We start from the raw sequence: 13,920 nt of genomic DNA on the forward strand, positions 1-13,920 counted from the left end.
CCACCTGACAGCCATTCACACTGTTCCTAGAACTGCCTGGCAAAACCATCACGCACATGGTCCTTTGGAAACTTCCTAACAGACTTTTCTTAAAACCACAGCATTAGCCAAAGGTGTGATGTTGGAAGTCACCATAGCAAGTGGTGTGTGTGTGACGTAACAGGGAGGGACACGGCCATGTTCTTGCCCCCAGTCACCTCCCCAGCAAGGAGACCCCCTCGCTGTGTCATGAATGGTCCCTCTGGTCTTCTCTAGAGAGCAAGTCAACAAGTGCCACACTTAGTGTCCTCACTGACACCTAGTGTCCTCACTGAAACCATCAGGTCACAGGTCATGCTGGGAGCCAACAAGAGACATCAATGTACCTTAAAACGCCCTGCTCCAAAGAGAGCCGCCTCCCGGCCTCCTGGCTCTCAGTGGGATGGTGTAAGCTCCAGGACCAGGCTTCCAGTCCCACAGGCCTCTCCCTGCCGCCTCTCCAGGCCCTCCTCCATCTGCCCCTATTGTGTTCCAGTCCTCAGCTCACTATACACACACACACACACACCCCAGCAGGCTCTCCACAGCCCCGACCCTTACTGTCACACCTGAATCAGTGCCAACACTGAACGTGCACCCCACACCTCCCCCACCTGCTGCAGATGCATGGCGACTTTTCTATCAGGATGGCCGGGATGAGACCATATGGAGGCACCCAGGGTGCTGCTTACACACTCAGGTCTCCCACCCTGTCACTGACCTCCATGCCCATGTCTGGGCCTCCCTTCCTCATCTCTAGAAATGGGACGGGACGAGAGCTCAGTCATAGCAGTCCTGGAGCAAGAAGCGCCCCCACACATGGGCATGTGGAACAAGAGGAGTGTGGGCCCAGAGGACCTACGACTGTCTCAGGACTGACTCTTTCCCCAGCAGCTCCACTGTCACACCGCAGACATCTAGTAGAGACAAGCCACTGGAATCACAAAAAAGGAGGAAGCCTGAGGGCTGGAGCGCCCCCCGAGGCTTGCCCAAGTTCAGAGGGCCAGCTCTGGAGGAGACCTGCAGTGGGGACACAGGCATGGCACCACAAAAGCTCAGGGACCCTGGGGGAGGGGGGGCGGCTGCCCACCGTGGGAGCACAAGTCCCAGGAGGAGGAGCCCTGAGAGGGCACAACCTGATGGCAGAGGGGAGGCCAAGGTCACAAAAGTCCTTACAAGTCAGGCAAAGTCTAGCCTGGGTGACGGAGGTGATAAAGGAGCAGGAGGAAAGTCAGACGGAAAACGGGGACGGTCCAGGATCCGGGATCCCGGAGAGCAGCCACGGGCCCGACACCGGTGGACGAGAAAGGCCGGACCCCAGACCCTGACAGGCTGCAAATCCCCGGTGAGGAGGAGAGCAGGGCAGGGCGCAGCGAGGGCTGGGGTCCGTTTGTTCTGCCATCAAGGAAAGCCTCGCTCTCCGGAATGCGTTCTCGCTCGGTCCGAAATGTAAACTTGCAACCCGACTCCCCCCACTCCCCTCAGGAAACGACAAAGAGCGGCGGAGCCAAAACAGTCCCGCCCTCCGCAACCCGCTCGCGGAGCCCGTGGACGCGGGAGCCCGAGGACGCCGGAGCGCTCGACCCGCCGCTCCGCGGCCGGGGTCCCGCGCGGTCCAGGCCAGGACCACCAAGGGGCGGGCAGGGCGCCCAGCCCGCCCAGGTCGCGCGCGCCACTTCGCACCGGGAGAGAGCACAACTCTTCGCTTGGGTCCCCGCCACTTGCAACCGCCCGCCCGGGAAGCTCCAGCCCCTGCACGCAACTTCACCCGAAAAGCAGAAAGCCGCGGCCCAACAATGACCGCGGGGCGGCCCGGCCAGTCCCCCCCAAAACCCCACGAAGACTTCGGCCGCGAGCAGGATGGGGTCTGAGCTCGGGCGGCCCGGGAGGCTGGAGGGCTCAGCCACCGGGTGCCCGGCCGGGAGCTGGGGGCGGGGGGTGGGGGGGGCGGGAACCCCTCGGGAAGTGACACGGCCCGCCCCCGCCCCCGCGTGTCCCCGGCCCCGCTCGCGCGCGCTCCGGAGGGGGCGCCGGGCACTCGGGCCGGGCCGGCGGCAACAGGCTCCGGCGCCCCCGCCCGCCGCGCCCCGCCCGGCCCCGCCGCCCCTCCGGAGCGCGCGCCGCGGGGAGGTCGTGCCGGCCCGGCGCCGAGTGGGGCGCGCGGCGCTCACCCACGCCGTATTTCTCCTCTCTCTTGGTGGGCACCCAGCGCGTCATGGCGCCGCCGCGAGAGCCGCCGCGAGAGCCGCCGCCGCCCGGGCAGGAAACTCCGCGCCTAGGCCGCCATTTTCCATTCCTTGCGAGCCGCGACAGGATGGGGAGGAAAAAGTTTGCGGCGGAGGCGGTGTCATGTGGGACGGGGCGGGCGGAGCGTCGCGGGCCGGATGGGAAAGGCCGGGAGCGCCGGCGAGAGGCGGGCCGGCCCGGGGCCTGTGAGCTCGGCCCCTGCGTCGGGCACCGCGCGCCGCAGCCCGTGACTCCCGCGCCCCGCCCGCGGGACGACCCCCCGCCCCTCCCCCTGCGCGGGATCCCCGCCCCGCCCCCGGTGTCCCACGACGAGAGGGGGGCGCCCTGCGCGGAGGGGGGCGAGGGGGACTCTGAGATTTATGAAGCTTGGGGTTTGCCCGGCACGGGGCTCCGGCCGCAGACTCGGGTTCCGCCTCGATGCCTGGAGTCCGGGAGCGGCGCTGACCCGGAGGTTCCCTGGGAGGAGCCTGCCCGAGCACGTGGTCCCTTCCCCCAGGAGACGGACTTTAACTGAGCACCTATCCTCGGCCTGGCCACGCCAGCCAGACTGGGGCAGCGGAGGTGCCGGGTGGAGTAACCACAGGTGGATGGGGGTTTGCTCCTCGTGCTTGGGCGGGGACGCCCGGGGCCGGCGCGAAGGGGTGGTGAAGTGCCGATCGCCGAGTGCTTCCCGGGGAGGTGACCTCTCTCTTGAGGGTTGAATGAGGGCGGTTCCCGGGGGAAGCCGGGAGGGAGAGGCAAGAAAAGCCCCGCCGACGCCCAGAGACTTCATCCTCCTTGGGCTCGCAGAAACTTCTGTTAGTTTGGTAGGACTCAGTGTGAAGGAGGGGAAGAGAGGAAGTGGGGAGAGGAGCCAGCTGGGAAAGGAAGGCTCAGGCCAGGCGGGGAGCAGCTGCGCGGGGACACTCTGGAACGTGGTCTTCGCCCTCTAGGTGAGTTCTCAGACCCTCAGGGTTTCCACACCAGCAAACACGGGCACTTCAGATTTCTCCAAGGAAAAACTGAACACACACACACACATAGATGTATTCTTACCATCATGAGGTTAAAACCAAGAAAAGAAGGAAGGAGAAATCTCAGAATGCTCAGTAAGTGGAGTTAATTCAGAATAATATTAAGTGGCGGTCCTCTGTCATGCCTCCAAAGAGTGACAATGGCAGTAGGCCTGGGAGCCTTCAAGGACTGGAGGAAGGCAGGTTAAAAAAAAAAAAAAAAGGTGAAAGGCTCCATTGGCTTGGAAGGGCACTGGGTGGCAGAGCTGGGAAGGGAGCTAGTAGGGCCTGGGGAACTCCAGGTGGGCTCCCATTCTGTATAGAGAATGCCCTTGCCTCCCATTGGGGCCACTCTGAGCCAGAGAAGTCTCAGCATCCCACCTAGGATGCAGATTAAATACACTTCAGAATGCCCTAGGGGCCTTTCAGCCTACGTGGGTGGGAGAACCTGCTAAGAGCAAGAGGATAAGGTGTGTGTGTGACTCCAGAGTTCATGGGTATCAACCACAGCTTCCTAGAAAGTTATAGGCCTTATTCTACCAATAAGGATCTTCGGTCCCGCAGAGGAAAGGGGCCTAGACTCCAATCCCACGTGGCCTCATGCACGCACTTAAACCCTTCTATGGAAATTAGGAACCTTAGGGGCTCAGACCCTGAACCCATGGCCTGGTGACTCTGACCACTTAAAAGAGAAGCTACTGTGAAGGGGCTGTGTAGGAGTAGGAGGGTGTCCTAAGACAGGTGACATGGTGGCCTGGCTCCTCCAGGTCAGGAAGGGCTTGCCTGAGAAAGCAATGTAAGCCCCATCTTTAAGGACAAGCAGAAACCAGCTAGGCGAACTGCTGAGGGAGCAGCATGTACAAAGGCCCCGGGGTGGAACATAACACATATCCCTCAAGGAACTGAAAGACTAAAGCATAGGGAAAAAAGAGAAAGGGACACAAAATGAGCCTGCAGAAGAAGGGTCTTGCCAGGAATTCTGATTCTGCAAAGAAAATCTGGCAAACAAATTTTGGTGATACTTACCTTCTCTTTTATGCTCAATTTCAGTTCTGCATGTGTGGCTACACATTGGGGAAGATGGGTGTGGTAGTGAAAGACCAGGGGCTTCAGAGTCACACAGACTCAGGAGGCCTGGGCTAGCCCCTGCCACAGTGTGGCCATTCTTCTTCCATCTCTGGTCATTATAATGTTCTGAGCCTTAGGGTTCTGGTCTTCCTACGTATAAAGGAGGGGTCATGGTCCCAAGCTCACGAGGCTCTCCTGAAGATCGCAGGAGAATGTGTAACTCTGCTTGGCTTCCTCCTGTGATGCTGCCCCCAGATTCTTCGTCTGATAGCCTCGCGGTTCACATTTTCTAGAACAGTGGCCACTTGCAGTCTGATAAAGGTGACCCACTGAATATATAGATAAATACATATTTATGCATTTTTATAAGACTGTCACATAAATGATTTTCTAAATCAGAACTTTAAAACTCCAGATGGACCCCGGACCATGTGTTTGAGACAGAGGCTTTGGACCCATTCTTGCAAAGTGTGCCCGAGCTTGGCGGAGATACTGTACATGTGGCCACAGTTCATGCAGCTCTGAGGTTTGTCAGCGTTCCGTGGCTGATTCCAGCAGTGGTCTCATCTTGTGGTTCTAAATCAAGTCCATGGCCCTGGCTCCTTGCCCTGTGGTTACATGAGCTTGGGACTGACTACATCTCCAGTTCCAGGAGCCCTGTTGGCATTTTTAACTCCTGAGTCTACATGCCTGGGCCACAGATCTCAGCCACACCCACCAGGCCTGGTGCAGGACTTAGGTCTGTGCTGTGCTTGTAGGTGTGATCACCCATGAAGTTCACACCATGGAGTTCCTAGATGTCCCCTCCTAAGCATCTCGTCCTAGTGACCTCCTCAACATGTGGGAGAAGCGAGATGGAGCCATGAAATGTCATAATCTACAGAACAGTTTTCAATTTTGAAAAGTAAATTAAAATGATTTTTAATTTGAAAAAAGTTTTCCATATTTACACTACAAATTCAGGAGGTATATTCTTGCCCAGTGGAGATGCCAGAAGGCACAGTGACTAAGGGGAGATATTTATTTGCAGCAGGCAATACAGATGAAAACAGGACCTGGGGGGGGGGGGGGTTGATTCTTCAACAAGGAGCTTGACCACAGGCTGCTTGTCACGTGAAAGGGGAGGCCATGGTCTTGCACTGAGACCACTAGTTGCTGCCCCTTTGAGCCAGTGGCAGATGTCCACAGCATTTTAGATGACCAGGCATGAGGTCACAGTGCACAAGGTGACATAGCACAGAAAAGGTATATCCAGGACTTTACATCTAAACTTCAGTTTACAGAGACAATCAAACAACAAGTTAAATGATTGACACGAAATACAGACATAGACAGAAGGTGGGACCTTCTATAGGACGCTGGTCTGGTGTCATCAACAAGAAAGTATTACAGGGGGAAAAAATTGGTAGATAAGAAAGAACCATTCTAGATTTTGAAAGACTTAAGAAATATGACATTCAGGGCACCTAGGTGGCTCAGTTGGTGAAGCATCTGCCTTCAGCTCAGGTCATGATCCCATTGTCCTGGGATTGGATCCCGCATAGGGCTCCCTGCTCAGCAGAGAGTCTGCTTCTCCTTCTGCCTCTGTCCGTCCCTCCCCCATGCTCGCTCTCTCTCTCTCCCCCCCCCCAAATAATAAATAACATCTTTTAAAAAAATAAAATACTGCAAAAAAAGATGAAATTGTTCAATCTAGGTGATAGGTCGATGAGTGTTTCACCTTTACTTTTTTATATGTTCGAAATTTTTTAGAAAATAAAGTCAGTGGGGAAAAGGAAGGGCTTGAGATTTAAAACCCGACTTGAGAAACAGTAGCCTGGACTGGCCTCCCTGGGACAGCTCAGCCTCTGCCTGGCCTCCCAGGTGTGCTGCTCAGCATTCTCTGTGAAGATTATGAAGACAGACCCTGGGTGTTAAACTTCAACCAGCTCCGCAAAGCAAATATGTTCAGTAGAGGATGCTGGCTGCTGCACCAGTGTGCCTTGTGGGCAAATGTAACTACAAGTATAAATGCACACCAAGCAGTCCTTCCCACACTGAGTACACAAAGAAATGAGCTCTGGAGCTGGGGGCCAGGACACCTGCCGGAGACGGAGTGTCCTGACATCCAAGGAGCCCTGGGTCTGGGTGGCAAGGCAGCCGAGGCCTTGCCCTTGGAGGCTGGATGCTCTCACAGTCCCCCCAACCGTGAACCTCAGAGGAACAAATGGTTTTCAGGCGCCATATGTTAGGCAGTGCCAGACTGTGATCCCTGACAGAAGGGAAATGAATGGATTGTGTTGTCGCACAGTTGCCCGGCTGGCTTTCTAGAGGTGGATTTGGGGCGGAAGCCTAGGTAGGGGAGTCACCCAAGCCTGGAGTCTCCCTCATTGGAAACAGAAAGTGGAGTTCAGAGAAGCTACGACTGCTAGGACTTGCGGGTCAGAGTACCCAGGAGGATGGGGCTGTCCACACAGAGAGAGAGAGAATCCCAAAGATCTGCAAAAAGGGCTGCCTTGGGTCTTTGAATACTACACATGTGTGGATTAAAGCTTCATGAAGCTGTCTGTGAAAAGAAGACCAGAAAGTAGCAGGCCCCAGATAATTCCCAGAGCTCATAGAGTAGTGAGTGCTCCCTCCAGGCAGTGTGCAAAGAGCTCATAATATAGAGTGGGACAAGTACGGTCCTCCAAAGGATCACACCCTTGTAGTGGGGCTCTGTTAGCCCTAAACTAAAGGCTTCTCTAGGCCATAATGAAGCTGAAAAACAAGCTCAAGAGAATGAACCTGAGCCCAAGTAACTTAATATCGCCAGCACAAAGTCCAATGCTGTCTAAAAGAATACAACAAAACCCAGCACCCAACAATGTAAAGGGCCATGATGTCTGGCATCCTACCAAAAGTGACCAGGCATGCGAACATGCAGGAAAATATGACCCATAAGCAGGGGGAAATATCCATCCATAGAAACAGATGCATATACAAAAACCTTAAAGCAGTATTATCAGTATGCTCCATGTACCCCAAAATGTAGAGGAAAACAAAAAATACTGAGGAAAAAAAACCCGAGACCATAAAGTCAAAGTAAGTGCCCAGAAATGGGGGCTATTACAGTCATGGCAGGATTGGTGGTGGATATCGCTAAGGTACTGTATTCTATCTGGGAAATTCTGGGATTCTCTAAGTCTCTTCCTTTTAAACTCATTCAGATGAGATCCTTCCTGTCTCGGTTCTGCACATGCTCACTGCTGTGGGCATGGGACCTGGGCATCTTGGCCATGTAAAGAGATGGTCAGGCGTTACAGTGGGCATTTGTTTGGGTTTGTCTGCCCCCCTCTTCCTATGGACAGCAACATCTTGGTTATCCTTTGAGGACCCACTGTTATGCACTGAACTGTGCCCCCCAAAGTTCATATGTTGAATCCCTAACCCCCAGTACCTCAGAAGGTGACTGTATTTGGATATAGGGCCTTTAAAAAGGTGACTGAATCTTCAACAAATGACGCTGGGAAAAAATGAATAGCCACATGCTGAAGAATGAAACTGGACCATTTTCTTATACCATACACAAAAAAAAACTCAAAATGGATTAAAGACCTAAATGTGAGACCTGAAACCATGAAACTCCTAGAAGAAAATGTAAGCAGTAATTTCTCTGACATCGCCGTTAGCAACATTTTTCTAGATATGTCTCCCGAGGCAAGGGAAACAAAAGCAAAATTAAACTATTGGGACTACACTGAAATAAAAAGCCTTTGCAGAGCAAAGGAAAACATCAGCAAAACAAAAAGGCAAGCTACGGAGTGGGAGAAGATATTTGCAAACGATCTATCCAATAAGAGGTTAATATCCAAAATATATAAAGAACTTGTACAACTCAACTACAAAAAAACAACAACAAATAATTCCATTACTGATGGGCAGAGGACCAGAATAGACTTTTTTATTCCAGAAAAGACATACAGATGAACAGCAAACACATGAAAAGATGCTCAACATCATTCACACTAGGAAAATGCAAATCAAAACCACAAGATACCACCTCCCACCTGTCAGAAGGGCTAAAATCAAAAAGACAAGAAATAACAAGTGTCAGTGAGGATGTGGAGAAAAGGAACCCTCGTGCGCAGTTGGTGGGAATGCAGACTGGTACAGCCACTGTGGAAGACACGTGGAGGTTCCTCAGAAAGTTAAAAATAGAATTACCGGGGCACCTGGGTGGCTCAGTGGGTTAAGCCTCTGCCTTCAGCTCAGGTCATGATCTCAGGGTCCTGGGATCGAGCCCCACGTCAGGCTTTCTTCTCGGCTGGGAGCCTGCTTCCCCCCACCCTCTCTCTCTGCCTGCCTCTCTGCCTACTTGTGATATCTCTCTCTCTCTCTCTCTGACAAATAAATAAATAAATAAAATCTTTTAAAAAAAAAAAAGAATGAAATCTTGCCATTTGCAACAACATGGATGGGTCTAGAGAGTATAATGCTAACGAAAATAAGTCAGGGAAAGACAAGTACTGTGTGATTTCACTCATACATGGAATTTAAGAAACAAAAGAGGGTCACCTAGCTGGTGCAGTCAGTAGAGCATGTGACTCTTAATCTCGGATTTGTAAATTTGAGCCCCGCATTGAGTGTAGAGATTACTTGAAAATAAAAATCTTAAAAAAAAAAGAAAGAAAGAAAGAGACAAACAAAAGACAGACTCTTAAGTACAGAGAACAAACTGGTGATTGCCAGAAGGCAAGTAGGTAGGGGGATGAGTAAAATACATCAAGGGGATCAAGGGCGCAGTGATCGAGATGAGAACTGAGAAATGTATAGAATTGTTGAATCATTATACTGTACCCCTGAAACGAATAGAACGCTGTATGTTAACCGTCCTTCCATCATTCGATCAACTGATGATTGAGTTAAATGAGGCCATTAGGGATGGTCCCAACCCAACCTGACTGGTGTCTTTATGGGAGGAGGAGACCCGAACACACAGATGGACATCAGGGATGCATGTGCACGGAGGGAAGGCCGTGAAATGGCCATGGAGAGAGGCCTCAGGGAGAGCCCAACCTGCTGACAGCCTGACCTCAGATTTGGAGCTTCTAGAAATGTGAGAATAAATGTCCCATCCCTGGCTTGTGGCAGTCCCCTGCATGGCAGCTGCCAAGGCTTCCCACTGAACTGCTGGTCACACAGAGTCACTGGGAAAGCCGGGGACAGGATGTGGGCCGCAGCCCTGAAGGCCAGACCGGCTCCAGGGCCTGGTCTTGCCGTCTGATGTTCAAACGGCAGAGGCAGCACCTTCCCGTCTGAGAGCGCCACAGCCTGATCCCTTGACCCAGATGTACCTCCTCAGACGCCATGGGGAGTCTCGGTGTGTGCCAGCCTACAGAAGGCTCGCTGTGGGGGCCCCAGGGATGTCCGTCCGGGGCACAGACACACATGCGCGTGCATGTGCGCGCGCACACACACACACACACACACACACACACTCCTGCCTCCAGAGACTTAGCAAGAGAAGGAAGGAAGGAAGGAAGACAAGGAAGAAAGGGAAATGTGTATTCCCGGGAAGAATCAGAGAGAGTGATGATCTGGGAAGGGGAGATAGAAAGGTAACATCTCATTCTGGGCAGAAAGGAGCAACAGAAGTAACAACAGAAGTAACAGGGAAGCTGCACCGAGCCTGGGACTGGAGGATGGGGGTTGGGTGAACAGCAGGGGTGGACTCTCGGGTCGGCGGGGAGGGGCTGCACCTGCCAAGCCAAGGGGCCAGCATGACCCAAATGTGTGCCTTAGGAAGCTCACTCTGGTGGCAGAGGAGCACATGGACTGGGGAGAGGAGGAAATGGGTCTAGAGAACTAGTTAAAAAGAAAGCAGGGAGAGGTCGGGACACCTGGGTGGCTCAGTTGGTTAAGCGGCTGCCTTAGGCTCAGGTCATGATCTCAGTGTCCTGGGATCGAGTCCCACATCGGGCTCCTTGCTCGGCGGGGAGCCTGCTTCTCCCTCTGCTTCTGCCTACCACTCTGTCTGTGCTCGCTCGCTCTCTCTCTCTAACAAAAAAAAAAAAAAAAAAGAGTAGAAAGGGGGGGTGATGAGTTTGGGAAATCTTTTAGAGTTTTGACATTCACAAATTAAACACATGCACAATAACAGCCAATTTACTGAGAATGTTCCCACCAGCGCGCCAAGAGCATTTAATCCTCATGATAACCCAGGCGTTATGTGCTATGGTTATTCCCATTTTATAGAAGAAGAAACTGAGGCTCCTAAAGGTTCTTGAGAACTTGCTCAGAGTTCACAGCTAGTAAGCAGTAGACTCAAGACTAAACCCAATCATTCCAACGTCAGACCCCAGACTTCTGGCCAGCCATGTGGCCCACTGTGGCAGCCAAGCTGCCTTTTCTTTCCTCAAGTGCAGAGGCAACTGCAGCCAGGCCCTCAGACTTCTAGTCCTCAGGGACCGGTGCTCCTGCTAGGTCCTAGCAGCCCAAAGGTGCACAATGAAGCTAATGGATGCCCACGGCCCGAACCACACAAGGGCCACCTGTACCGCTAGGTCAAGTGGACACCGCTGTCCTCTTGGAAGGGGTTAGACACAGTTCTATGTTTCTTTAGAGTGAAAGTCAAACTGCCTGAACAGGCAGAGCCCAGTGTCCCAGTGCCACGAATGGATGGAGATCCCGGCCCTCTGGGGACAGCCTGCTGGCTCTTTTTGGTCCCATATGGCCTGGGCCCGGGACAACCTTACTGGGGCTGCCTCTGCACCCAGACCGTACCTCCCAGCTCACCACCCACCCACCGGCTCACCGCAGCCCACCTGCCCCCCCACCCCCACCCTCACCCCACCCTACCGTAAGCACAGTGCTAACCCAATGCTCTCAGGGTCCACACTGCTCTCCACCTGGCCCCAACCACACCTGCTCTCTCCAGGTCCCCGGATACACACAGCCTGCTCTGCCCTTGAGCGCAGAGAGTTGCCTGAAATCAGCCTTCTTCAGCCAGTGTGGCATCTCTGCACCTTTCTCTTTCTGGCGGGGACTAATGCCATCCCAGCCCAGGGTCAGAGGTCAGCCAGGGGGGCTGAGGTCAGAGGCCCACCCTACAGGCAGTGGGTCATTCCCTCAGTAGCACTCACAGAAGCCCTTCCCTCTTGGATCCTGTAGTTATCTGTGTCAGCCCCGCAAGCTGGGAGGGAGCCTTCTGCATCCCCGTGCAGAGCGTCGCACCTGGGGCTAACAATAGTCAGATGAGAGTAATCATAACACAAACAGACAGCCCTTATTGAGCTCACACAATATCTCACTCAGTTACAGCCTCTCATTGGCAGATAACTATGGAAGCATTCTGATCACTGTGAGTGTGCAATAAATGTTAGCTACTATTGGGCCTACTATTTGTGCCTGGGGGGGCACAACTGGTTAAGCGGCTGGCTCTTGGTTTTGGCTCAGGTCTGATATCAGGGTCCTGAGATCAGGCCCTGCCTTGGGCCGCACACTCACCACAGAATCGGCTTCAGCTTCTCTATAAATAGATAAATCTGGGGGGAAAAAATGTTAGCTACTGTTCTTAATGGAAGTTTGCTGAATGAATGAGTGAGTGAATACAAGGGCAACTCGGGCTCCCTGCTGGGTGCTACAGGAGTCACAGTGCACACTGTCCAAGCGCTCCCAGCTCGCGTCTGGGGCCTGCGGGCCAGCGGATCTGGCTTCTGCAAGGGTGCAGCCCAGGGACAGTGGAGACAGGACCCATCCCAGGGAAACTTTTCTTGAACCTGCACAAGCCTGCTGAAGCTCAGTGTCATGGAGGGCCCAGTCCCAGACCTTCTGGGGAGAGAACAAGCCTATGACCCGTGAACACGTTCAGCAGCAAGTACCCTTGGCTCCGGAGCCTTGGGGCAAGCTCTGCGGAGCCCCCAGGGGAGGAGAATCAGCAGCACAGTGGGTAGGAACCTCTGAGGCACGGCCACAGCCAGAGGCAGGCAGGCACACAAACCCTGTCCCTTGGCCGTCGTCCAAGCACCAGGACCACAGGCAATGAGGAAGTGGCCTCTGGGCCAAGCCAGCTGTGTGGTAGGCCCAGCTGGATCTGGAGCACATGGGGCTCAGCCCAGGGCAGGAAGTATGCATGGTGTACTCACTCCCTGCCAGAAACAGTGCATGTCCTGGGGACCCAGCCACAGCCAAGAGATGTCCCCACTCCCCAGGACCTCAGTCTGGAGGACACAGACCAGGAAACAGCTCCAGAGAAAGGTGTAAGTGGCAAGAGAGGACAGAAACTGGGGCCACAGTTTCTAAAAATCACAGCCACACCCAGCCCTGCTTGTGCTCTCATTTGCTTAATTTTTTTTTTTTTAATGAGAGCAATCGAGCTAGCCGGTGGTTGGGGGGGGGGGGAGGAGCGGAACAAGCAGACTCACCAGTGAGCACAGAGCCCAATGCGGGCTTCAGTCTCACAACCCTGAAATCATGTCCTGAGCCAAAACCAAGAGTTGGACGCCCAACCAACTGAGCCACCTAAGCGCCCTGCTTAATTTTTTTTAATCACGAAAATGTAACATTAAAAAATATATAAAAATATATAAGATGCTTTTGAAAAGGGGAACCAGTATTACTTACTGTAAGTAGAAAGTAACTAAAAATAAAGGCCTAACTACCTTAAGAAAGAAGTGTTCATTTCTGTGCCCACTTCGAATCCCCTCCTGTCCCACACTCTGGGACACTCTGTGCCCCCTGCAGCCCCCCTGCCCCACCCCGTCCCACTGAGAGGAGGCAGGGCTGGGAGTAGGGGGGACAGGGGAAGGGTTTCCAGGAGCAGGGGTTAACCCATGAGTCCGGGGGAGGGATCTACTAGCAAGGGGAGCAGAAGGCACAGGGGCAGTAGGAAGCCGCTGGGGGCGAGTGCGCGCGTGCGTGTTTGCTACAAGACCCCACCATCCAGAAGCCCCGGCAGGGAACTGTCCTAGTGTATTTGGCCTGCTGTAACAGAATACCACAGACGGAGTGACTTACAAACAACAGACACTGTTCTCAAAGTTCTGGAGGCTGGAATCCAAGATCAAGTTGTTGACAGACATGGTGACGGCCTGGTTCGTAGCATGGTCTCAGTGTGTCCTCAGAGAGCAGGAGAGGTGCAGGAGCTCTCGACCATCTCTTTGTAAGGACACTCATCCCACTAATCGCCTTCCAACGGCCCCATCTCCTAAAACCATCCTGTTGGGCACTAAGATTTCACACATGAATGGGGCGGGGGGTAGTACAGAAACATTCAGACCCCAGCAGGAATGGTCACAGGGTGGGGGGCGTGTGGAATCACGCTCCCTGAAGGTCTGGGTCAGGAGCAGGTGGACGTACAGAGAGTTTCAGCAGGGAGTGGTATGCGTGGTAAGATGGGAGTTAAAAAGCCATTCTGCTGGCTTGGAGGCCAAGGCCAGAAAGCAGGGCAGCCTGCGTCTGGAGAAGCAGGGTTTGCCCGAGGCTGAGGCTGCAGGCTGCCCACTGCTGGGCCTGCTCAGCCGGCCCTTCTGTTCTTCTTGGTAAACAGAAGATGGCCAAGACCATGCTGCACCCCAGGGCAAGCTTGCAACTCTGGATGTGGGCAGAAAAAGTCCTGAAGACACAGTTGCTCCCC

At 53.8% G+C, this 13,920-nt stretch overlaps 1 protein-coding gene across 2 annotated transcripts in view; it reads right to left on the bottom strand.

Annotated features, from left to right (window-relative positions):
- The window catches only part of DOCK1 (dedicator of cytokinesis 1), a 495,164-nt gene extending 492,657 nt beyond the window's left edge, over window positions 1-2,507 (bottom strand). For both annotated transcript variants that reach the window (XM_080823568.1, XM_080823569.1), the window contains exon 1: window positions 2,190-2,507. In XM_080823568.1, the coding sequence (XP_080679694.1) occupies window positions 2,190-2,235 (46 nt within the window). In that variant the 5' untranslated portion in view covers window positions 2,236-2,507. The remainder of the gene's footprint in view (window positions 1-2,189) is intronic.
- Between the last annotated feature and the right edge of the window lie 11,413 nt (window positions 2,508-13,920).

Source organism: Martes martes (genome assembly GCF_963455335.1).
Source record: "Martes martes genome assembly, chromosome: 14".
Classification (NCBI taxonomy): domain Eukaryota; kingdom Metazoa; phylum Chordata; class Mammalia; order Carnivora; family Mustelidae; genus Martes; species Martes martes.